The sequence below is a fragment of the Rana temporaria genome, chromosome 1 (genome assembly GCF_905171775.1).
Source record: "Rana temporaria chromosome 1, aRanTem1.1, whole genome shotgun sequence".
Classification (NCBI taxonomy): domain Eukaryota; kingdom Metazoa; phylum Chordata; class Amphibia; order Anura; family Ranidae; genus Rana; species Rana temporaria.
In genome coordinates this window covers 674,869,146-674,895,064 of record NC_053489.1, presented here as the reverse complement: position 1 = coordinate 674,895,064, position 25,919 = coordinate 674,869,146, and the positions used below count along the sequence as shown (strand labels likewise).

General features: G+C 48.1%; 1 protein-coding gene across 1 annotated transcript in view; it reads left to right on the top strand.

The window, feature by feature from the left end:
• The window catches only part of DNAI1 (dynein axonemal intermediate chain 1), a 242,333-nt gene that overhangs the window by 35,616 nt on the left and 180,798 nt on the right, over window positions 1-25,919 (top strand). The window contains exons 10-13 of the mRNA XM_040335644.1: window positions 1,021-1,152; window positions 2,099-2,183; window positions 5,496-5,613; window positions 18,449-18,492. Of these exons, the coding sequence (XP_040191578.1) occupies window positions 1,021-1,152; window positions 2,099-2,183; window positions 5,496-5,613; window positions 18,449-18,492 (379 nt within the window). The remainder of the gene's footprint in view (window positions 1-1,020; window positions 1,153-2,098; window positions 2,184-5,495; window positions 5,614-18,448; window positions 18,493-25,919) is intronic.

Here is a 25,919-nt window from a genome sequence, read left to right as displayed (position 1 = left end):
CCCAAGGCAAGACAAGTAATTTGCGCCCCTAACTTGCAGACATTTAGGCCCAGGTTCTCAAAGGCGTTACGACGGCGCAACACCATTTGCGCCGTCGTAAGTCCTAATCTGGCCCCGGGTATCTATGCGACTGATTCTTAGAATCGGTTACGCATAGATACCCATTAGATCTGACAGGCGTAAGGCTCTTACGCTGTCAGATCTTAAATGCATTTTTTTCCCACCGCTAGGTGTCGCCGACGTCGTTTTCCCCGTCGCTTATGTAAATTACGACGATTCCCGAACGTACGCGCGCTTGACTCAGAGAATTTACGTTGTTTCCGTAGCCTTTGCGACGCGTAAAGTTGCCCCTGGGTCTATGGAGGCGCAGCCAATGTTAAGTATGGCCTTCGTTCCCGCGTCGAAATTTAAAAAATCTACGTCGTTTGCGTAAGACGTCCGTAAATGTGGCTGGACGCCATTTACGTTAACGTCTAAGCAAATGACGTCGGTGCGACGTCATTTAGCGCAGTACGCTCGGCGCGGGAACGCGCCTAATTTAAATGGTGCCCGCCCCATTTGAATTGGGCGGGCTTGCGCCGAGCGCTTTTACGATACACCGCCGCAAGTTTACAGGTAAGTGTTCTGAGAATCAGGCACTAACGCTGTAAACCTGCGGCGGTGTAACGTAAATCACATACGTTACGCTGCCCAGGAGCAACGTAATTATGTGTGAATCTGGGCCTTAGTGCTTTCTGCCCCTCAGCCATGCCATGAACTGAATGGGTAGCCGCTGGCTCCAGGAACAGCCCAGCTGGGTGGCCGCGAATAGGCTGGCTGGGAGAGCGGTGCAGGCTTCAGGAACAGCCCAGGATATGGTGACCCCTGGCAAATCTTTATTCGACCCCCAGGTTGAGAACCACTGCCCTAGAGAATAAAATGGCAATCGTTGCAATATTTTATGTCACACGGGATTTGCACAGCGATCTTTAAAACTGAGTTTGTTTTAGGAAAAAAAGAACGTTATTTATTCTGTTTCAGTGGGAAATTCATGATGCGTATGTAGAAGAGTTACAGAAACAAGAGAAGATGAAAGAGAAACAGAAAGCACCGGCAACCAAGAAAGAGGATGAACTCCATTCCAAGAGAAAACTACCTACTGCCGAATCTCTGGTAGGTACCATGCTGTGCCCATTATGAGGGGTTCCCACCATCCCTGTGCTGAGTTCCCGGGTCTGTACACCCGCTGTGTCCATTATGAGGGGTTCCCACCATCCCTGTGCTGAGTTCCCGGGTCTGTACACCCGCTGTGCCCATTATGAGGGGTTCCCACCATCCCTGTGCTGAGTTCCCGGGTCTGTACACCCGCTGTGCCCATTATGAGGTGTTCTCACCATCCCTGTGCTGAGTTCCCGGGTCTGTACACCCGCTGTGCCCATTATGAGGGGTTCCCACCATCCCTGTGCTGAGTTCCCGGGTCTGTACACCCGCTGTGCTCATTATGAGGGGTTCCCACCATCCCTGTGCTGAGTTCCCGGGTCTGTACACCTGCTGTGCCCATTATGAGGTGTTCTCACCATCCCTGTGCTGAGTTCCCGGGTCTGTACACCTGCTGTGCCCATTATGAGGTGTTCTCACCATCCCTGTGCTGAGTTCCCGGGTCTGTACACCCGCTGTGCCCATTATGAGGGGTTCCCACCATCCCTGTGCTGAGTTCCCGGGTCTGTACACCCGCTGTGCCCATTATGAGGGGTTCCCACCATCCCTGGGCTGAGTTCCGGGTCTGTACACCTGCTGTGCCCATTATGAGGGGTTCCCACCATCCCTGTGCTGAGTTCCCGGGTCTGTACACCTGCTGTGCCCATTATAAGGGGTTCCCACCATCCCTGTGCTGAGTTTTCGGGTCTGTACACCCGCTGTGCCCATTATGAGGGGTTCCCACCATCCCTGTACTGAGTTCCCAGGTCTGTACACCCGCTGTGCCCATTATGAAGGGTTCCCACCATCCCTGTGCTGAGTTTTCGGGTCTGTACACCCGCTGTGCCCATTATGAGGAGTTAATTTTAGGATGATTCATTACATTATAAATTGTGTATCGTGACTTTTGTTTTTGGTGCAGAGCGATGACATCAGCAAAGTGGTGAAGTCTAGTAAGATCATGGAGAGGATGGTGAACCAGAACACATTTGATGACATCACACAAGGTATTGTTTACCTACATACAGAGGAGGCTTCGGGGACTATAGAGGTCTGCTTGGGTATCTCAGGGTTAGGAGGGTAGATGCAGGTCACCATATGATGCAGAGGCTACAGGGACTGTAGAGATCTCCTCAGGTATTCCATAGCCAGCATGGTATATAGCAGTGGTGGCGGGTGCTCAAAATTTTTGGGGGGGTGCAAACAAACTGACAAAAAAAAACATCAATCGCAGCCACTGTGCCCATCAAACGCAGCCACTGTGCCCATCAAACGCAGCCACTGTGCCCATCAACCGCAGCCACTGTGCCCATCAATCGCAGCCAGTTTGTCCCCCCGCCCGGCACTTACCTTTCTCGGGTCAGCGCCGTCCTCCATGCTCCCTCCGAGTCCTCGATGTCTTCTTCCGTTCTCTTCATGTCATCCTTGCTGTCCCTCCCTCCGTGTCTCCCTCCGTGCTGCTCTCTCCCTCCGTGTCTCCCTCCGTGCTGCTCTCTCCCTCCGTGTCTCCCTCCGTGCTGCTCTCTCCCTCCGCGTCCCCCTCCGTGCTGCTCTCTCCCTCCGCGTCCCCCTCCGTGCTGCTCTCTCCCTCCGCGTCCCCCTCCGTGCTGCTCTCTCCCTCCGCGTCCCCCTCCGTGCTGCTCTCTCCCTCCGCGTCCCCCTCCGTGCTGCTCTCTCCCTCCGTGTCTCCCTCCGTGCTGCTCTCTCCCTCCGTGTCTCCCTCCGTGCTGCTCTCTCCCTCCGTGTTGCTCTCTCCCTCCATTTCCCCCTCCGTGCTGCTCTCTCCCTCCGCGTCCCCCTCCGTGCTGCTCTCTCCCTCCGCGTCCCCCTCCGTGCTGCTCTCTCCCTCCGTGTCTCCCTCCGTGCTGCTCTCTCCCTCCGTGTCTCCCTCCATGCTGCTCTCTCCCTCCGTGTTGCTCTCTCCCTCCATTTCCCCCTCCGTGCTGCTCTCTCCCTCCGCGTCCCCCTCCGTGCTGCTCTCTCCCTCCGCGTCCCCCTCCGTGCTGCTCTCTCCCTCCGCGTCCCCCTCCGTGCTGCTCTCTCCCTCCGCGTCCCCCTCCGTGCTGCTCTCTCCCTCCGCGTCCCCCTCCGTGCTGCTCTCTCCCTCCGCGTCCCCCTCCGTGCTGCTCTCTCCCTCCGCGTCCCCCTCCGTGCTGCTCTCTCCCTCTGTGCTGCTCTCTCCCTCCATGTTTCCGTCTCACTCCATGCTGCCGTCCATCTCTGTTCTCCTCCACCCCCTCGAATTGTCAGGATGGAGAGCGGAGGTAGGAGCCGGTAAATCCGGTGATCTGACGATATGGTTCCTCCTATCGATATTGTTCCCGTCTTGACTGCGCAGGCGCAATCCGAGCCGACGGAAATCGCCAAACCTGAGCAGCTGTAGCAAGAGGTCCAGGGCGACGTGGAATTTGCTGAAAGTGGCCAGTCGGCCTCATTTCCTCGCTTCGCTCGGACGGCTCGCTGCGCTTCGCTCAGCCTCCTGCCTCTTTTTTTTTAACATCCTCCAATCCACGTGGATGTTAAGGAATGAGCCTGTATGCCGCCCGAGGTTCGGAGATTTCCATGGGTTATGTCTGCGTCTGCGCTGTCAAGCAGGGAACCATGTCAATAGGGGAACTAGATCGACAAGACACCGGCTCCTTACTGTTTGGAATGTACAGAGTCAGTGATCACTGACTCTGTCCATTCACATAACTGAAACATCGATGTTTCAGTTTATGAATGGAGAGGAGCCTCTGTCTTCTCTCCATTCATTTTCAGCGCAACTAAGGCTGCTGAGAGAGGGACTGGGGAATCTGTGTCCTTAGTCCCTTTTTCTGTCTCAAAGGGGAGATGTCAGAGGTCTGTTAGGACCCCTGATATCTCACCAAAGCCCCCCAACAGGTCTGATAAAAAAAAAAGAATAACATTTTTTATTGTAGAAAATAATAAAAAATAAAAGAAAAAAACACACTGACACGGTCCACCCCCCCCCCCCCTTAAAAAAAAAAGAAAGCATTATAAATAAATAAAAATTGTACAAAATTAAAAACAAATTGTAAAAAATAAAACTACTGACACTACTGAGATTAAAAAAAAGGATCGGTAATTGGTTTCGGCGAGTACTTGAAAAAAAGTATTGGTACTTGTACTCGGTCTTAAAAAAGTGGTATCGGGACAACCCTACCCAATATGTCTCGGTATGCTGACGCCATAAGAGCTAAGAACTAAAGGGCAAAGCCCAACCCCTGAAAAACAACCCCACACCATAATCCCCCCTCCACCAAATAATTTGGACCAGTGCTCAAAGCACGGTCCATAAAGACATTGATGAACGAGTTTGGGGTGGAGGAACTTGACTGGCCTGCACAGAATCCTGACCTCAACCCTATAGAACACCTTTGGGATGAATTAGAGCGGAGACTGTGAGCCAGACCTTCTCGTCCAAATGCACTTCTGGAAGAATGGTCAAACATTCCCATAGACACACTCCTAAACTTTGTGGACGGCCTTCCCAGAAGAGTTGAAGCTGTTATAGCTGTAAAGGTTGGGCCAACTCAATATTGAACCCTACGGTAAGGTGGCCAGATTTTTTTAAATGAAATCCAGGGACATATTTATTTTTACTGGTAATGGTGGCAATCAGCGACTCTCTGCCTATCGCCGCTGCCCACCTGGCAGCCTGTCAACTCTCCGGGCCCCGGCTACTACTGGGTGGGGAGCGGATGAAGATCACTCCGCCAGGGAAGGCAAGGAGATAGGCAGCTGGCTGGGACTTGAGCCAAGGCAGAAGAACATGCGAGCGGGAGTGTAATGGGCACCCAAAACTGGAGAAATATTTACTCCGCTCAAAACATGATCATCAGAAAGGGGCACAGATAATGGAAAAAATACCCCCCAAGCTAGTAGGAGCGGGGGGTGTAATTCAGATTTATTTATTTTTTATTCTGTACTGACTGTCTTTAAAATTGCCCCAGCCCCTGTTCAAATCCAATCCAGAGACAAAACCGGGGACAGACTTGGTCTGAGGACAGTGTCCTCAATCCAGGGACTGTCCCCAGAAACCAGGGATGTCTGGTTACCCTACGGACTAAGACTGGGATACCATTAAAGTTCATAAAGGCAGGTGTCCCAATACTTTTGGTAAAATAGTGTATGAAAGAGTTGGGGAATACACTTTCCTTGTAACACCTGACATTAGTATTCGCTGCATCAGGGTTGTACGAATGTGTCATGTGCTCTCTAGCTGGTAGGGGAATGCTGGGATTTGTAGTTTGTGGGGCCGTGCAGAAGCTGCTAAAGTGACATGGCTTTATTACCAACTTCTCTTGTATCTTTAGACTTCAAGTACTTTGAGGATGTCGCCGATGAGTTCAGGGAGCAAGAAGGAACGCTTCTGCCGCTATGGAAGTTTCAGTACGATAAAGCCAAACGCTTGGCTGTGACTGCCCTCTGCTGGTGAGTTCAGGAGGTAGAAGTAATGTGTCCGAGGCTGGTACTGTCTGAGAGATCTTTCTGTGAATATGTATTGATCAGACCCACTGTGAAGATGGGAGGAGCTTAAAGTAGACTTGCCATTAAGGGAATGCATAGTGTTATGTGTTTTATTTATTTTATTTTTACATCGCTTTCCTTAAAAAAAAAAAAAAAAAAATCTGAACTATTATTTATTGCATTCAAGAAATCAAAAATCCTGCAAATGCATTATTGTTTTTATAAAAAAGACCAACAAGGGAAGACCGCACTGGTCCCCAGTAATAAAATAAGACAGCACCCTGAGGAACATGGAAGTAGACCAGAACTCTGAGGGCCTTCTTTAAGGCAGGGCCAAAAGGGCAGCTGCCCCGGGCCCAGTCGTTCTTGTGGGGCACAAAGCAACTGCCCCTTAAGCACACCCTGCCTGAAAATAGTTGACAAGTGTATTTGGCAGGGCCCAAGAAAATGGTCCAATCAATATTAACTAGTGTGCCAATTAATTGCCGCTACTGTGCCCCATCAGATGCTGCCAGTGTGCGGATAAATTGCCGCCACTGTGCCGCATCAGATGCTGCCAGTGTGCCAATCAATTGTCGCTACTGTGCCCCATCAGATGCTGCCAGTGTTCCCATAAATTGCCGCTACTGTGCCCCATCAGATGTGCTAGTGTGCCCATCAATTGTCAATACTATGCCCCATCAGATGTGCCAGTGTGCCCATCAATTGTCACTACTATGTCCCATGAGATGTGCCAGTGTGCCAATCAATTGCTGCTACTGTGCCCCATCAAATGCTGCCAGTGTGCCAAAAGATTATCGCTACTGTGCCCCATCAGATGCTGCCAGTGTTCCCATAAATTGCCGCTACTGTGCCCCATCAGATGTGCCAGTGTGCCCATCAATTGTCAATACTATGCCCCATGAGATGTGCCAGTGTGCCGATCAATTGCTGCTACTGTGCCCCATCAAATGCTGCCAGTGTGCCAAAAGATTGTCGCTACTGTGCCCCATCAGATGCTGCGAGTGTGCCAATAAATTACTGCTACTGTACCCCATCAAATGCTGCCAGTGTGCCAAAAGATTGTCGCTACTGTGCCCCATCAAATGCTGCCAGTGTGCCAAAAGATTGTCGCTACTGTGCCCCATCAGATGCTGCCAGTGTGCCAAAAGATTGTCGCTACTGTGCCCCATCAGATGCTGCCAGTGTGCCAATAAATTACCGCTACTGTACCCCATCAGATGCTGCCAGTGTGCCAATAAGTTGCCGCTACTGTGCCCCATCAGATGCTGCCAGTGTGCCCATCAAATGCCGCTACTTTGCCCCATCAGATGCTGTCAGTGTGCTCATCAATTGCTGCTACTGTGCCCCACCAGATGATGCAGAGGGGAATCATCAGCAATCTCCTATAGTACACACAGCAGGCCTATCACCACCACCCATCATAGGAGTGATCGGTGCTGGGGGATGGAACGGTGGAGGAGGGGCACACACAGACCCCCCATGTACCTTCTATGACTCCTGGCAGCTTGGCGCTGTTGATGCTGATGTCGGCCATGGTCGCAGTGTATATGCTCTGTAGGGATCCTGTCTAGGAGCAGAGGGAAGGTGATCTCCGGCTGTCATTGGTGGCCTCTGGGATCCCTGAGTGACACGATCGCTCCGATCCTTAGGATGACAGGATCCAATGGAATTGGGAGACGCCGCGCGTATTGCAAGACAGACGGGACAAAATCCGTGCGCGGCGGGCCTGGCCGAACACCCAGGCATGGCAGGCCCGGGTTTAACTCTTGCGCTGCCCATTAGAGGGATGTTCCCAGCATGTGTGTGTGTTCAGTGATCCTACTGCTTCCTGTACAGACAGGGTGAGGGGTCTGCAGTGCTACGGCCAGCACTTACCTTCCATTGCGCCGCTCCTCTCCTCTCTAAATCCACCGTGCACGCACTCCAGTCGACTCCACCCCCACGTTGACGCCAAAAGTACCGCCCACTGTCCTCTCCTCTGGTCCCCGCCGCTCCAATCTTAACCAGTTTATAGGCATACTGACAAATCCCAGTAGAGTGGGAGTGTGTGCGGGCGCACAGCTTGCGCCCTGTACACGCCCTAAACATGGGCAAATCAGCTTCCCAGTCTGAAATCAGCTGATTGCAGGCTGGGGAGCTTCTCATAGACCGCCGTATGTCCGGCGCCTGGTCACTCTTAAAGTGAATTTTTTTTTTAGTAACAGCTTGGGGGGTGCCCCCTATGGATGGGCCGCCACTGCCCAGCTGGCAGCTTCTGAAATGGGGGGGGTGGTCCCTGTAACGGACCTATGCATGCTGCCGGGACATCGATAATCTTCATGCAGGGAGGACTACAAGGAACTGCATGGCTTGTCACAATTGGATGTACCACATTGTATTCTGAGCTCAAAGGGTTAATTGGACAATGGTCTCTTTCACTGCTGAATGCTAATGTTCCCTTTGCATAGCTAATGAGAATTCTCTTTTGTGTAGGTAACAGCCCCCTGTGAGGTGTATGCTGATGGGGATTATGTGTGAGTGATAATTGTTTTAAAGGTTAATTGAATTCTATTGTCTGATCGAGCTAAGTTTAGGAGCCAAAACGTCTAGCGGCTGATTGGCTCAAGGGAGTGTCATTGTTTCAAAGTATGTGTATTGAAGTCCCCCCTGGGTGGGGGGAGTGTCATTTGTTTCTGTACAGTTTGTAACCAGATATAAGGAGGAAAAATGTGGCATTAAAAGTCAGTCCTGCTTGACTCTGCAAACGTAGCCCGTCTCGTTTCTTGGAAGGGCGTTCGATGGGATATACCGGCGGTACCTGCATATCGCAGCTTGCCAGGGAAAAGGACGTCTCCAACGGCTGAGACCCTCACACCAGTGGGTAGCTGTTACATTGGTTGGCAGCAGCGGGATGGTCCTTTTATCCAAAGAGCAAGTGCTGAATGGAGTCGCAGTACGCCAGGCTGAAAAGATCCACACTAAAAGATCTATTGGACAGTCGTGGTAGGAGCGCCAGCAACAGACCACGGAGGGAGCTGATAGCTGAACTGCTGGAGCTGGACGAAATGGATGGATCCATGGAAGGAACTGAGCCCCTTGTACCTGTCAGCGAGGAAGATGTAATTACTGGGATTGTACAGCGGAGATTATCCTTGTATCCAGAAACGTCCGTGGAGCTAATAAACCAGCTGTTCCGGGAAGCAAGGGAGGAGATACAAACGAAGAGGGGACAAGAACTGGAACTGGTAAGAGCGAGACAGCCCATTACACCTGCAGTTCCTACCCCCCCACCTGCTGCTACAGGAAAGAAAATACCGTTCACTGCATTTAAAGCTTTTGTAGAAAGTGAGGAGGAAATCGATGGATATTTGGCGGATTTTGAGAGGCAGTGCTCACTACACCAGGTACCACCAGACCAATGGGTCACTATTTTGTCGGGGAAATTGTCGGGCAAAGCCAATGAAGCCTTTCGGGCTCTCGCTCCAGAGGATATTTTACAATACCAGCAAGTTAAAAAGGCGCTGCTAACCCGATACGCCGTAACTCCAGAAGCCTACCGCCGGCGCTTCCGGGAGTCCAAGAAGATGGCTGTGGACTCCCACATGGAATGGGCCAACCAGTTACAAAGGGTGGCATCCCTTTGGGTCCAAGGGTGCAAGGCCAACACCGGGGAGGAAGTATTGCAGCTGTTCCTAATGGAACATTTCTTCCAAGACCTGGCCGCAGACATACAAGACTGGGTACGAGATCGCCGTCCCGCTAACTTAAACGAGGCGGCTCGGCTAGCAGATGAGTACGCGGAGACAAGGAAAGTAAGCCAGGGTACTATGTGGCTGGCTCAGAAGGTAGAACCGCGTACTCCAACCGTCACCCCACGCCCAGAGTTTCGGGCTCCAGTCCCACCACGTCCTCAGGGGCCTAGCAACTACCCCCGGGATTCGCCTAGGGTGACGTGCCATCACTGCAGCGACCTGGGACATATTGCTCGTTATTGCCCTTTGAGAGCTACAAATAACAATTGGAGACGCACAACACCCAACACAGAGGTCACTCCATCACGTACCTCTGCGGCCCACTGCCTGGAGACCGAGGGGGGCCCTGAGGAATGTCTGGGAATTTGGTATGAGGCAGACCCAATACAAGCGGCCTCTCCGGATAACCGTCAGCATCACCGTCAGATGGTACTAGTGAATGGACAAGTAGCACAAGGCCTAAGAGATTCCGGGACTACTATCTCTCACTCTGATTCAAAAACATCTGGTAAAGCCAGAGAACGTGTCCACTCGCACAGTTGCCGTCCGGGTCACAGGGGGTGCTGTATTTCGCGTACCCACCGCACGGGTGCACTTAGACTGGGGAGCCGGGTCAGGAAAGACCACAGTTGGTATCATGGACAACCTACCTGCCGAGGTGGTGCTGGGCAACGACATTGGCCCTCTGACTTCGGCTTATTTACCTACACCTGCTGCTGCTTGTGCCGTGACCACCCGCGTTGCTGGAATCAACCCGCTTGCTGCTGAGAACCGGGTAAGACTACCTTCCCCGACATGTACTGTAGATCTGGCACAATATCACAGTCTAAATGGGAATGTGACAAGTTGGCCAGTGAGAAATCAGAGATGCAACAACACTATGTCATGTATTATGAGATGTCCCGTGGCTTGAACATTGAAATGCACAAACAGGCGGAAATTGTCAAAAGATTAAATGGGATTTGCATCCAGGTGGTGCCGTATCTGTCCCAAGAGCATCAGCAACAGGTTTTGGGAGCCATTGAGAGAGCAAAGCAAGTGACTGTTCCAGAATTGAATTCTATTATTCACCGTCACCATCAGCTACCGACCTGGTAAGCCAATGGGAAGGCTGACGGACTGTCCAGGCAAACTGAACTTTTACCCTAACAGCAGACAGGACATCCCCAAGTTGATCCGAAAAGGATCAATCCGGGTCTGCCGGAGTGTTCCACAAAAGGGGAGTAGTATAACAGACCTATGTACTGCCTGGACATTTATAATCTTCATGCAGGGAGGACTACAAGGAACTGCATGGCTTGTCACAATTGGATGTACCACATTGTATTCTGAGCTCAAAGGGTTAATTGGACAATGGTCTCTTTCACTGCTGAATGCTAATGTTCCCTTTGCATAGCTAATGAGAATTCTCTTTTGTGTAGGTAACAGCCCCCTGTGAGGTGTATGCTGATGGGGATTATGTGTGAGTGATAATTGTTTTAAAGGTTAATTGAATTCTATTGTCTGATCGAGCTAAGTTTAGGAGCCAAAACGTCTAGCGGCTGATTGGCTCAAGGGAGTGTCATTGTTTCAAAGTATGTGTATTGAAGTCCCCCCTGGGTGGGGGGGGGGAGTGTCATTTGTTTCTGTACAGTTTGTAACCAGATATAAGGAGGAAAAATGTGGCATTAAAAGTCAGTCCTGCTTGACTCTGCAAACGTAGCCCGTCTCGTTTCTTGGAAGGGCGTTCGATGGGATATACCGGCGGTACCTGCATATCGCATTTTGCCAGGGAAAAGGACGTCTCCAACGGCTGAGACCCTCACACTGTTCCGGGTAGCCGTTACAGTCCCTACACCCAGAAGTTGTCCTGGACTTGTGTCACAAGTGGAGGATGGTAGATCTAGACATGTTTGTCCCCAGATGAAGAGATCCTCTGGTGCCTCCATGGAATTAGTACAACAATAGCCAGTAAGGAGAGCCTCAGTGGACAAGTGATCCCAGCCAAAGTGAAATGTTATCATTTAGCACAGGGCTCCATACACATCATAAACAGATCGTGACACTGAACTGAATACATTTATTCTTTTCTTATGTAACTCATGTCTAACCCTCTTCACGTTCGGGATCAGCGTGCACACAGGGCATGTAGAAAGTATTCCTTTAATTCATAATTCAGTAGGAAGGGACCCAGGAGGGAGCAGTCAGGCAGATGTTCTCACTTTGCATGGCTGGCCGCACACAGGAAGATGTGTCCCCGATCACCACGAGGAGACATCTGTCTGTACACTGCGGCACCGCACACCGCTGCTTCTTCTCATGTGACTTGCCCAGTGGACTGGAGCAGAATTAACACCTTCCTTTTCCTGTTCTCTCTCATCAGGACAAACAGAGATTTTCAAAAAGCTGTACAGTTTGTAACCAGATATAAGGAGGAAAAATGTTCTTTAATGTGCACTCCTGGGCCGATCTTTACCTGAGAGTCACATTTGGGCAGTTGGCTTAGGGCATGGGTGCTCAACCTGCGGCCCTCCAGTTGTTGAGTATAACGACACCCCCCGAGTATGAAAGGGGTTAAAGTCGTTTAGGATATTCCATTCCCGAACACAAGGAAGCTACCAGACACTCCAACCAGCCGAATAAGACCTCATACGAATAATTCTCCCCCAAATACGAGACGACGCTCTGTATGAGGTACAAGCAGGAATCATTATCTTTATTGAGAGACTACAGGCTTATATACAGTAAAAGAGGAGGTGCATACATATCCTGCTCATATTACTCTAAAAAATACACCTGTGACCAGACCTAATTAACATGAGCTAATTAACTAATCCCTTACAGCAGCTGATTACTCAGAGACATGACCTTTATGCTAGACTTGTCTTCTGGTAGCTCAGAAGACACAATCAACATTATCACAAATACTCCTTCAAACAATTGCAGTGTCAATTAGCACAAGCAACAATGAGATCTAATGCCTCTTACATTGAACTTTCTGGAATGCCCAAATAAGGAGTTATACTTCCTGGGCATAGCCCTCACAGTGTACAGGGGATAACATCTTCATATTTCTTTAGAGATATTGTTAATGAATATTACTATCCCATTTTAAGAAGTCCAAGATATATTTTCTCAGTCACTCTATGCCCCTAATGGACATAGAGTGATTTAGACATAAGAGCAGGGCAGGACTTAGGGTGGTGGGGGCCTCTGGGCTTGAGAGTTGAAGGGGCCCCCTTGAGCCGAGAATTGGGGGGGTCGAAGATGTTGAGCGAGGGGGGATCATAGTTGTTGAGCGGGGGGGGGGGGGGCGCATTAAAGTTGTTGAGCGGGGGGGGCGAATTGAAGTTGTTGAGCGGGGGGGGGTGCATTAAAGTTGTTGAGCGGGGGGGGTGCCTCTCACCTGTGCACGGAATGTGTCAGCTTTCTTCCCTTAAGCAGACATCCACACATCGCTCCGGTTCCTCCTGGGGGGGGGGGGTTTGCAGTTGAGCCGGGGGGGAGTGCCTCTCACCTGTGCCGACAGCCGGGGCCACAGCCACAGACTGTGATTAGCCCGGCTGTTGGCTTTCTTCCCTTCAGCAACCACAGTCCTCTACACACTGCTCCGGTTCCTCCTGCTTCCGTGCTGCCTCCTCCTCTTGCAGTGCGGGAAAATTAACCCTTTCACGGGACTGCGGGAAGAAGCTGTCTGTGCGGGAAAGTCCCGCAGAATCCGTGCGTGTTGGGAGGTATGCGCAGGGCTGCCATCAGGAATTTTGGGGCCCCTTACTAGGGTTGCCACCTGTCCGCCTGAAATTGAGAAGCGCGGGGGGGGGGGGGGGGGTTTACAAAAAAAAGAAGAAATAAAGAAAAATATATATACAGCACAGACCAGAAGTTTGGACACACCTTCTCAATCAAAGAGTTTTCTTTATTTTCATGACTATGAAAATTGTAGATTCACACTGAAGGCATCAAAACTATGAAGTAACACATGTGGAATTATACATAACAAAAAAGTGTAAAACAACTGAAAATATATTTCATATTCTAGGTTCTTCCACCTTTTGCAGCAGACACATCTCTAGAACTGGTAAGAGGAGACTGTGTGAATCAGGCCTTCATGGTAGAATATCTGCTAGGAAACCACTGCTAAAGAAAGGCAACAAGCAGACGAGACTTGTTTGGGGTAAAGAACACAAGGAATGGACATTAGACCAGTGGAAATCTGTGCTTTTGTCTGATGAGTCCAAACTTGAGATCTTTGGTTCCAACCCCCGTGTCTTTGTGCGACGCAGAAAAGGTGAACGGATGGACTCTACATGCCTGGTTCCCACTGTGAAGCATGGAGGAGGAGGTGTGATGGTGTGGGGGTGCTTTGCTGGTGACACTTTTGGGGATTTAATCAAAATTGAAGGCATACTGAACCAGCATGGCTACCACAGCATCTTGCAGCGGCATGCTATTCCATCCGGTTTGCGTTTAGTTGGACCATAATTTATTTTTCAACAGGACAATGACCCCAAACACACCTCCAGGCGGGGGAAGGGCTATTTGACCAAGAAGGAGAGTGATGGGGTGCTGCGCCAGGTGACTACCTCTTGAAGCGCATCAAGAGAATGCCAAGAGTGTGCCAAGCAGTAATCAAAGCAAAAGGTGGCTACTTTGAAGAACCTAGAATATGAAATATATTTTCAGTTGTTTCACACTTTTTTGTTATGTATAATTCCACATGTGTTACTTCATAGTTTTCATGCCTTCAGTGTGAATCTACAATTTTCATAGTCATGAAAATAAAGAAAACTCTTTGAATGAGAAGGTGTGTCCAAACTTTTGGTCTGTACTGTACATATAAAAAAAGGGGGTAGCCATCCGGGCCCTGGGTACCTCTGGGCCCTTTAATAAAAAGAAAAAAGAAACCTCTGGGCCCTTTAATAAAAAAAAATAAACATTTATAAAAAAATACATAAAAAAAAGCAGGTTGCCATCTGGGGCCCTGGGGCCTCTGGGCCCCTTTGGGCCTTTTATTAAAAAACAAAAAAATATAAACAAAAATAAAAAAATAAATGAAAAAGGGGGGGGTTGCCACATGGGGCCCTGGGGACCTCTGAGCCCTTTAACCCCTTCCCGACTGCCGCATGTATATATACGTCGGCAGAATGGCACGTACAGGCACATTGGCGTACCTGTAAGTCCCTGCCTTCTAGCGGGTGGGGGGTCCGATCAGGACCCCCCCCCGCTACATGCGGCGGTCGGATTCCCTCTGGGAGCGATCCGGGACGACGGCGCGGCTATTCGTTTATAGCCGCTCCGTCGCGATCGCTCCCCGGAGCTGAAGAACGGGGAGAGCCGTATGTAAACACGGCTTCCCCGTGCTTCACTGTGGCAGCGCATCGATCGAGTGATCCCTTATATAGGGAGACACAATCGATGACGTCACACCTACAGCCACACCCCCCTACAGTTGTAAACACACACTAGGTGAACCCTAACTCCTACAGCACCCCCTGTGGTTAACTTCCAAACTGCAACTGTCATTTTCACAATAAACAATGCAATTTAAAAGCATTTTTTGCTGTGAAAATGACAATGGTCCCAAAAATGTGTCAAAATTGTCCGAAGTGTCCGCCATAATGTCGCAGTCACGAAAAAAATCTCTGATCGCCGCCATTAGTAGTAAAAAAAAAAGAAATAATAAAAATGCAATAAAACTATCCCCTATTTTGTAAACGCTATAAATTTTGCGCAAACCAATCGATAAACGCTTATTGCGATTTTTTTTTTACCAAAAATAGGTAGAAGAATACGTATCGGCCTAAACTGAGGAATGTTTTTTTTTTAATATATGTTTTTGGGGGATATTTATTATAGCAAAAAGTAAAAAATATTGCATTTTTTTCAAAATTGTCGCTCTATTTTTGTTTATAGTGCAAAAAATAAAAACCGCAAAGGTGATCAAATACCACCAAAAGAAAGCTCTATTTGTGGGAAAAAAAGGACGCCAATTTTGTTTGGGAGCCACGTCGCACGACCGCGCAATTGTCTGTTAAATCGACGCAGTGCCGAATTGTAAAAACCCCTTGGGTCATGTAGCAGCATATTGGTCCGATCCTTAAGTGGTTAAAGTGGAGTTTCCATCCCAAATTTTTTTTTCATTATTGTGCTCATTAGACCTAAAAAAGTAAAAAAAAAACTGATCTGGAAATGCCTGTTATGCGGTCCCACGAAATCTGCCTTTGAAATCACCTATGATTCTGACATCATCTCCCTCCTGGAAAATGTGTGTCATCATTTCCCAGGATGCAGTGCGCTGTCCAATTATCACTCCCCATCCAAGACTTCCAGGAAGTAAATGCTTGTAGGCTTCACAATGCCCACAAGCAAAATGACATAGTTTTATAAACAATCTTTTTTGAATATCTATGCGGATTGTAAAATAGTAAGTGACCGGATTTATATTATAAAAATGCATGATGAAAGGACATACATTTAAAAAATGCTAAATTGTGGTTGGAACTCAGCTTTAATAAAAAATAAATATATATATATATATATATATATATATATATATATATATATATATATATAAAAAGGGGGGGTTGCCACCTGGGGGCCCTGGAGACCTCTGGGCCCTTTAATAATAATAATAATACATATATATATATATATATATATATATATATATAATTAAAAAAATAAAACATTTTTTTTAATAAATAAATAAAAAAAGGGGGGTTGCCATCTGGGGGCCCTGGAGACCTCTGGGCCCTTTAATAATAATAATAAAATATATATATATATATATATATATATATATATATATATATATATATATATATATATATATATATATATAAAAAAAAACGTTTTTTTTTTATAAAAATTAAATAAAAACAGGGGGGTTGCCGTCCGGGGCCCGGGGGGCCTCCAGGCCCCTTTTAAAGGGGGCCCCCTATTGGGCGGGGCCCATGGGCTTGAGCCCAGTCAAGCCCAATGGTAAGTCCGGCCCTGCATAAGAGGTGCATGAGGATCTAAAGCAAGGGTATCCCATACTTTCCAAGAGATTCGGGGTTCCACCCCCCCCCCCAATTACATCAAGGAGCTAATAGTCCCATGAGGCATTGCAAGGCTGACAGTTACAAGCATGTCTCCCAAAGACAGATACATGATGGGACTTGTAGTTCCACAACAGATGGAGGGCCACAGGTTGAGCACCCATGACTTAGAAATCTCATCACAAGTCTTAGGCCCCTTTCATATTATAATATGAGGTGATCCACAGTATAAAAAGTGAGAAATCCACCCCTCCCCCACATAACACATCCTGGTGATATACAATGACCTGTGGATCACCTCATATTATGATTAACATAACATATGATAAACATGTCCAAGCTAGCTATGTAACTAACCTGTCACTCAAAGCAAAGAGAGAGGAAAGGACTTTTTATTTAGACAGGTTTTTATCTGGAAGTCTGTTCATTTTCACTGAACAATAAAAGAGGATTGCTCAGAGCAAGACTGGGCACAGATGATAGGAAATCTTATACTCTACATTGTGACATCAAAAAAAAAAAAAATGTTGGGTTTACATCCACTTTAACATACACCCTGAAATCGGTTTGCGTGGATGGGTTATGATTTTAGATGCAGAGCGGAATCCGCAGCAAATTGGCACCACATCTAGTGCGAAAACAGGCTTAAGATTCTTTGCGGTAAAAGCAAGGAAGCATAAAAACTTCTGTAGTGTAATAACATGCTTTTTTTTTTTTTAAATGCAGTCCATATAATTGTAGAAAAAACTTTTCCTGTTGTACAAAGCATCACAAAATATGCATACAGTATACACATGCACTAGCTATCTATCCTTCCCAACAAATTGGCATGATCACTGGGGTAGATTCAGAAAGCAATTGCGTCTGCGTAACCATAGTTACGCAGCGCAATTGCTTAGTTGCGCCGGCGTATCGAGTGCAGAGAGCTCGTATTCAGAGAGCTCGATACGCCGACTGCAGCCTAAGTTATGACTGGCATAAGGCTCTTATGCCATCGTATCGTAGGCTGCATTCTTACGATGGCCGCTAGGTGGCGTTCCCGTAGCGGTCAGCATACAGAATGCAAATTGCATACTAACGCCGATTCACAACCCTACGCGAGCCCTGCGTACGCAATTTACGTCGTTTGCATTCGTCGGGTTCCGCGTAAGGCTGCTCCTGCTATTAGCAGGGGCAGCCAATGCTACGAATACCCGTCGTTCGCGCGTTGCGAATTTAAAATTTTAACGTTGTTTGCGTAAGTGAATCATGAATGGCGCTGGACGCCATTTACGTTCACTTTGAAGCAAATGACGTCCTTGCGACGTCATTTGCCGCAATGCACGTCGGGAAAGTTTCCCGACGGAGCATGCGCACTAAATGATCCTCGTCCCCTACGGGATCATTTAAATTATGTGCCCTTACGCCGGGCAGTTTTAAGGAGCGCCCGCGCAAATTACGTAGCTACTGCTTCATGAATGAAGCGTAGCGCAGATAATTTGCGTGGGGTAAAAACGGTACGCTGCGCCTCCGTAAAAAGTGTGCAGCGGTACCTGAATCTACCCCAGTGTATGGAAGAGGTATACGCTAAAAGTTACTTATCTTGGGTTGTAGATTTTTAAGTATCATAATCTGTCGCCATTCCACGAGTGTGCGCAATTTTAAAGCATTACATGTTGGGTATCTATTTACTCGGCGTAACATCATCTTTTACTGTATATTATACCAAACAAGTGGGTTATATATTGTTTTTTTTTGCATTACATTTCATTAAACTGCATTTTTTCCCCAAACAAATTGCTTTTGAAAAAACGCTGTGCAAATACCAAGGGACATAAAAAAAATTGCAATGGTCGCCATTTTATTCTCTAGGGCCTCTGCTAAAATATATATGTAGATAGAAAATATTTGGGGTTTCTGAGTAATTTTCTATAAAAAAATACAGATTTTAACTTGTAAAAAAAAAAGTGCTAGAAAAGTCCTGGAGCTCAAGTGGTTGGAAGCTTCCCTTCCAGTTGTAGACGTTCCACCTCCATACATTCTCACTGATGTCTTCTTCTTCCACAGGAGCCCCAAGTACAAAGACCTGTTTGCGGTTGGCCACGGATCCTGTAAGTATCTCCTCTGTCAGTGAGATGAATGGATGGTGGAGGTGATGGGGGGGGCATGTCCAGAGGCGTTGCTAGGGGGGTGCGGGGGGTGCGGTCCGCACTGGGTGACACCCGCTAGAGGGGTGACACCATACCGTTTTTTTTTTTTTTTTTTAGCTGACATGCCCAGCCTGCCCTGTGCAATCCTAGCCTGCTCTGTACCACCTCAGCCTGCCCTGTATCACTCAGCCTGCCCTGTATCACCCAGCCTGCCCTGTACCACCCCAGCCTGCCCTGTGCCACCCCAAACTTTCCCATGCCACCCCAACTTGCCCTGTGCCACCCTAACTTGCCCTGCACCACTCCAATCTGCCCTATGCCACCATAACCTGCCCTATACCACCCCAACCTGCCCAATGCCACCATAACTTGCCCTGTACCACCCCAACCTTTCCCATGCCATCCCAACTTGCCCTATGCCACCCTAACTTGCACTATACCACCCCAACCTGCCCTGTACCACCCTAACTTGCCCTATACCACCCCAACCTGCCCTATGCAACTCTAACTTGCCCTATACCACCACAAACTACCCTATATCACCCCAACATGCCCTATACCACCTTAACCTGTCCTATACCACCCCACTACACCAACCTGCCACTATACCACTCTATACTAACCTAACCTGCCACTATAATGCCCTATACTATCATTTACAGGGGCTGGTTTGGGGTGCGCCCCGTGCCCGTGCGCTGCCTGCTTGGTGCTGGGCAGCCTAGACAGAGGGGGGGGTGACACCATGTTTTACCGCACCGGGTGACACCAACCCTAGTGACGCCACTGGGCATGTCACGTTGCTGTCACAGAGACCTTTTTGGGGGGATTATTAAAAGTGTATGTTACCCCAAAAACTAAGATTCCATAATGTAAATCTAGCCTGTAATATTTAATATTTTCCGTTGGTGTAAAATGCCGGTGATCCTGCCAATCCCCATTGGTTATGGATTTAATCTGACCATGCCAGGCATGGAAGCATATCCATGGTGGTGTGGGAATTTTGCGTCTCTTGGGGGTTACAGGACTGGTCTGTATCTCCCGTAGTCAGTTACCCCCTGTCTGGGTACTGAACACTATACAGATTTCTGACGTCCTGTACACTCTAACACAGGGGTCTCAAACTGGCGGCCCTCCAGCTGTTGCAGAACTACAAGTCCCATCATTCCTCTGCCTATGGGAGTCATGCTTGTAACTATCAGCCTTGCAATGCCTCATGGGAGTTGTATGGTGTAACGGTATGGCCCATGGGACCCAGAGGCTCTTGAAGGATACGGGGTACTCCTGGTTCAGCTTCACCAATGACTCTTAGGATGACCCTAGACCCATGTCCACTAGGGGCATAGGATGACTGAGAAATTATATCTTGAATTACATGAGATGGGACAGTAAGGATAATTCACAATGTATTGCAGGATATCTTGAATTATTACAGATGGTTAATTCTGAACCCAACAGGTCAATAATAGTGTGAGTCATTCAATGTGGGGACACAGACTGTTAAGATGTTAATTGATGTTAATCACCTCCAGCTACCTGGCTGTAGTGATTAAGCTTGCTGTGATTGCATTCTATTGTCTATTGTGTTAATTAAGTCTGGCTCCTAAGATATTTCATTGTGCTATGCTAATTGACACTGTATTGTGTGAAAGTCTATTGATGATAATATGTGATGTGAATTGGCACAATCTAAAGGTCAGACGTCTGACTTATGTTTACTAAAGGAATGTGTATTGTGTAGCAGGTGAGAATAGCTTATCGCGGAGTCAGAATGTCTGTCTAAGATGTGGATTGAGGGGGACTCGTTAGTACCCATTGTATGATGTTGTGGGTGGAGTGTGTCATTGTCCCTTTGATTACTGCAGCATGCTTTTTGGTTGCTAACTGTATAAAAAGCCTGAGTTTTACCATTAAAAGATCTATTTGTTTCGAACCAGAGACAGAGCTGTGTGTGTCTCGTTTCTGGGGGAAATACAATGGGTCCTGTCTGCTGGATTGTGGAGTGTCAATAAGCTGTCTTGGGTTGGTGGAATGGAATATCGTAACAGCGTTAACCCCTGACCGTTACATATGGGTAGTAGCACCTACTTATACAGTGAAACCTCGGTTTAAGAGTAACTTGGTTTGAGAGCGCTTTGATTTGCGAGCAACTTTTTTTTTTTTTACTCGGTTTGCGAGTGTTGACTTGCAAGACGAGCAGAATTTAAGCTAAAGAGGCCTACAGTACCTCATTTGGCCTGAGGTACGGGGGCGCAGGAGCCGAGCAGAGCCGAAAATAGGCCTGCAGTACCTCATTTGGCCTGAGGTACGGGGGGTGAAGGAGCCGAGCAGAGCCGAAAAAAGGCCTGCAGTACCTCATTTGGCCTGAGGTTCGGGGGCAGCAGGAGCCGAGCAGAGCCGAAAATAGGCCTGCAGTACCTAATTTGGCCTGAGGTACGGGGGTGCAGGAGACGAGCAGAGCCGAAAATAGGCCTGCAGTACCTAATTTGGCCTAAGGTACGGGGGTGCAGGAGCCGACAAAAGGCCTGCAGTACATCATTTGGCCTGAGGTACGGGGGGGCAGGAGCCGAACATTGGCCTGCAGTACCTCATCTGGCCTGAGGTACGGGGGGCGCAGAAGCCGAGCCAAAGTGTCCTCGGGCCTTTTTGCCCTTTTTCGGCGCTCTCTGGCGCCCCCCACCTCTGGCCGCATTCGGCATTGCATCCCATTGAAGTCAATGCGGAACAAATTATTTTCGTTTCCATTGACTTCAATGGGAAAACTTGCTTTGATATGCGAGTGCTTTGGATTACGAGCATTCTCCTGGAACGGATTATACTCGTAATTCGAGGTTCCACTGTATATTCTTTATACACTCTGAAAAGTGGGAGTTCCACTCGTGGCAGACACTGTCACATTTTAAAATCGGCACGGCAATGTGGGGCTCCATAAGCACAGCCGCATCATTCAACCACAGGGCTCTGTGAATGAATAAACTACAAGTCCCATCGTCCACTGTGGCAGATGGGATTTGTAGTTTCAAAGGCTGATCAGCACCCTTGTAGTCCATAGCCAAAGCTACAAATACGGCAGCTGCTGACTTTTAAAAAATAGACACTTACCTGTCCTGGTCGCCCGTGACGTCTGCAGCCGATGCCGAGAGGTAGCTCGGCTCTCGGCTTCCCCCGCCGCCATTCTCGGTGAGGGAATCGGGAAGTGATGCGCTGCGGCTTCACTGCCCGGTTCCCCACTGCGCATGCGCGAGTCACGCTGCGCCGTTCCCACTGGTCCCCGTTGTGTTCTGGGAGCCGAGTGTTTCCCAGAACACAACGGGGGGGGGGGGCACGGAGGGGGCCGGACTCCCGCTGTAGTCTTTACCAGGAAGTGGTGCAAATACCTGTTTTATACAGGTATCTGCACCCCCTGAAAGGTGTCAAATGTGACACCAGAGGGGGGGAGGGTTCCGAAACGCGGAGGTTCACTTTTGGGTGAACCTCCGCTTTAATAAGTGTTCAGGATTGAATTTTCGCTTTTGCCGCCAAGCTGGGATATCGCATACCGTATATACTCGAGTATAAGCCGAGTCACCTTTTTGCGCCTGATCTCCCGGATTTTGGGGACTCGGTACCGGCCGGCCGTAGGTCCCCTGGACCCCAAACTTGGCACATATATAGCCCCACTCTTCCTCTAAAAGTGTGCAAAGATTGTTGTCTGGGGGACCTACGCCTGGGGAGCGACGATCTTTCAAAACCGGGCACCCCTTCCATAGACTCCCATGTTAAACGGTAATTTCTCCGGTGAATTTGGGGACCCAGTACCGACCGGTCGTAGGTCCCCTGGACCCAGAACTTGGCACACATGTATTCCAATTTCTCCTCTACAAGTGTGCAAAGTTTGTTGTCCGGGGAACTTAAGGCTGGGGAGTACCGATTTTTCAAAGCATGGCACCCCTTCCATAGACTCCCATGTTAAACGTCAGTCTAGTCATGGACACAGTGAGGCATGGGCACAGTGAGGCATGGGCACAGTGAGGCATGGGCACAGTGAGGCATGGGCACAGTGAGGCATGCAGATGGGCACCCTAGACTTATACTCGAGTCAATACGTTTTCCCATTTTTTTGTGGTAAAATTGGGTTCCTCGGCTTATATTCGGTATATACGGTACTTTGTTTTCTTATCAAATTCCCTTCACATAGCATAACCTAAAAAAAAATTAATAAAAAAAAAAATGTAAAACTGCTGCTTACATTTTTATATGCTTTTTTTCTTTTCGGACGGCTCCAAAATGTAGATTTTCTCCTCCTTTGTAACATAAAATCCGTATTAAACCCAAATGTAACCATTTATTATTTGCAACTTACCACTTCCTAGATGCAGTGGCTGCATTCGTTTTCTTTTTTAGGGTTACTTTCCTTTATTTTCATCTGGTGATCCTGCCAGTAAGTCTGTTTTTTTTTTTTAAAACACAAGCGTTCCAGCAGATGTTAAAGGGACGAGAGAAACCATTTTCCAAAGGCAGGGGTGCTTACAATGATCAACTTTTTATTTATTTATGTAAAACCTTTATCCCAAAAGGAGGAAAAAAATATGTTTTCTAGAACTGATTATAAAGAATTAGCTGGAGTTTGACTTCAATCTGTTAGTGTATCTAAATCTGTTAGTACATCAAACACTCCCCTCCCCCCTAAGGCCCCATACTCACGAGCAAACATGTCTGCTGAAACTGGCCCGCAGGCCAGTTTCAGCAGACATGTTTGGTCGTGTGTGGGCGCGAGCGGGCCGAATTCCAGCAAACATTTGCCCGCCGGGCCTTTTCCCAGCAGACAAATATTCCTGGACTTGTTTTAAAACAGTCCGCTGGAATTCTGCCCGCTCGGACATGTACGGTCGTCAGTACAGACCTACCGTACATGTCCAGGCGCCCGCCGTCCCTCGCATGCGTCGAATGACTTCGACGCATGCGTGGAAGCATTTTAAAGGCGGGCCGCCCACGTCGCCGCGTCATTGTCGCGGCGACACCACGTCATCGACGCGGCGACACCGCGGACACGCCCCGCGTATTGTTTACGCGCGGACTTCTGTACGATGGTGTGTACAACCATCGTACAGAAGCCCTCTGGCAGACATGTATGGTGGAAACGGTCCGACGGACCGCTTTCACCATACATGTTTGGTCGTGAGTACCCGGCCTAAGACTGACAATGCTGCTGTCCCCTGTGCTCCTTCATCCAGAGTGTGTGTGGGGGGGGGGGGGTACTCTAATACAAGAGGTGCGTTACTGGCCAGATCACCAGGTGAAAACAGAGGGGTGAAATAAAAAAAAAATAAAAGGAATGCAGCCACCACATCTAATGATTGGTAAGCTGCAATATATAGTAAAACCTTGGTTTGAGAGTGTTTTGCAAGACAAGCAAAATTTGTAATAAATTTTGCCTTGATATACAAGCGATGTCTTGATATAAGAGTAACGTCATGTCACAGCTGAGTATAAAAGAGAAGAGAGGAGCCTCCAAGTGTCGCAATATGGTTACATTTAATGAAGGTACAACATTTAGCAAGTCACACGCTTGATGATTAACCACTTAAGACCCGGACCATTATGCAGGTAAAGGACCTGGCCAGTTTTTGCGATTCGGCACTGCGTTGCTTTAACTGACAATTGCGCAGTCGTGCGTTGTGGCTCCCAAACAAAATTGGCGTCCTTTTTTCCCCACAAATAGAGCTTTATTTTGGTGGTATTTGATCACCTCTGCGGTTTCTATTTTTTGCGCTATAAACAAAAAAAAAGAGCGTCAATTTTGAAAAAAAAACAATATTTTTTACTTTTTGCTATAATAAATATCCCCCAAAAAAGATATAAAAAAAAACATTTTTTTCCTCAGTTTAGGCCGATACGTGTTCTTCTACTTATTTTTGGTATAAAAAATCGCAATAAGTGTTTATCGATTGGTTTGCGCCAAATTTATAGCATTTACAAAATAGTGGATAGTTTTATGGCATTTTTATTAATATTTTTTTTTTTTTACTACTAATGGCGGCGATCAGCGTTTTTTTTTTTGACTGCGACATTATGGCGGACACATCGGACAATTTTGACACATTTTTGGGACCATTGTCATTTTCACAGCAAAAAGTGCTATAAAAATGCATTGTTTACTGTGAAAATGGCAATTGCAGTTTAGGAGTTAACCACAGGGGGCGCTGTAGGGGTTATGTGTGACTTCATATGTGTTTCTAACTGTAGGGGGGCGGGGCTGGACGTGTGACGTCACTGATCGCCTTTCCCTATATCAAGGAACAGACGATCAATGACATTGCCACTGTGAAGAACGGGGAAGGTGTCGCCCCCGAAGTCGTACAAGAACCTTTTTCTTGCGTCGCTCCTATTAGAACGGTTCTCATGAATAGAACGGGACGCGACTTGTCAGGCGGCTGAGTCGCCCCGGTGTGAACCGGCTCTAAGAGGCGCCTCTCTTCTCTTTTATACTCTGGAGCTCCTGCTGGATTTTGCTTCTGATCCCCTTGTGGAGGCTTCCATGTGTGGACGGACATTTTATGGTCACACAACCAATCACATTGCTGGAATCTTTTTATATGGACTATAAACTGAAGGACTTATAAATAAATGGTTGTGGAACGAATCATCTGAGTTTCCATTATTTCTTATGGGGAAATTCGCTTTGATATACAAGTGCTTTGGATTACAAGCATGTTTCCGGAACGAATTATGCTCGCTATCCAAGGTTTTGCTGTATTACATTTTTGGTTTAACCACTTCAATACCCAGCCATAGTAATATGACGTCCACAGAGGGGATCTCCCATCCTGGGGGGACGTCATATGACGTCCTGGGTTTTGTGGGGGGATATCTGAATGATGGGGGCAGCTAGAGACTTCATTCAGATATCATTTTCTTCTGCCGCCGATTCTGCGCACGATAAGAAGGGTCATAGTGGCAGTCCTGCCGCTTGATCGTTCTTATAGGCGGCGGGAGGGGACATCCCCCCCTCCCGCCGCCATCCGGTGCTCCTCCGGGCTCTCCCGTGCCATCGGGGGCCCGGAGAAAGAATCGTCCGGCGCCGGTTTCTTGTCACATGACGAGCATAGAGATGACTGGTGATCAGATGGTCACCAGTCATCTCTATGACCGTCGGAGGCCCGGGCGCGATGTGATGACGTCACACCTGGGTACCCAGAAGTAAACAAAGCGGCGATTGCGGCTAGTAAGCATGGGATCGGTGACATTTTTTTTTTCACGATCTGATGCTTTCCAGCCTGGAGGAGAGATGTGGGGGGAGGGGAAGGTCTTATTGACCCCGCCTCTCTCCATAAAGAGGACCTGTCACACACATTTCCTATTACAAGGGATGTTTACATTCCTTGTAATAGGAATAAAAGTGTAAAAAAAAA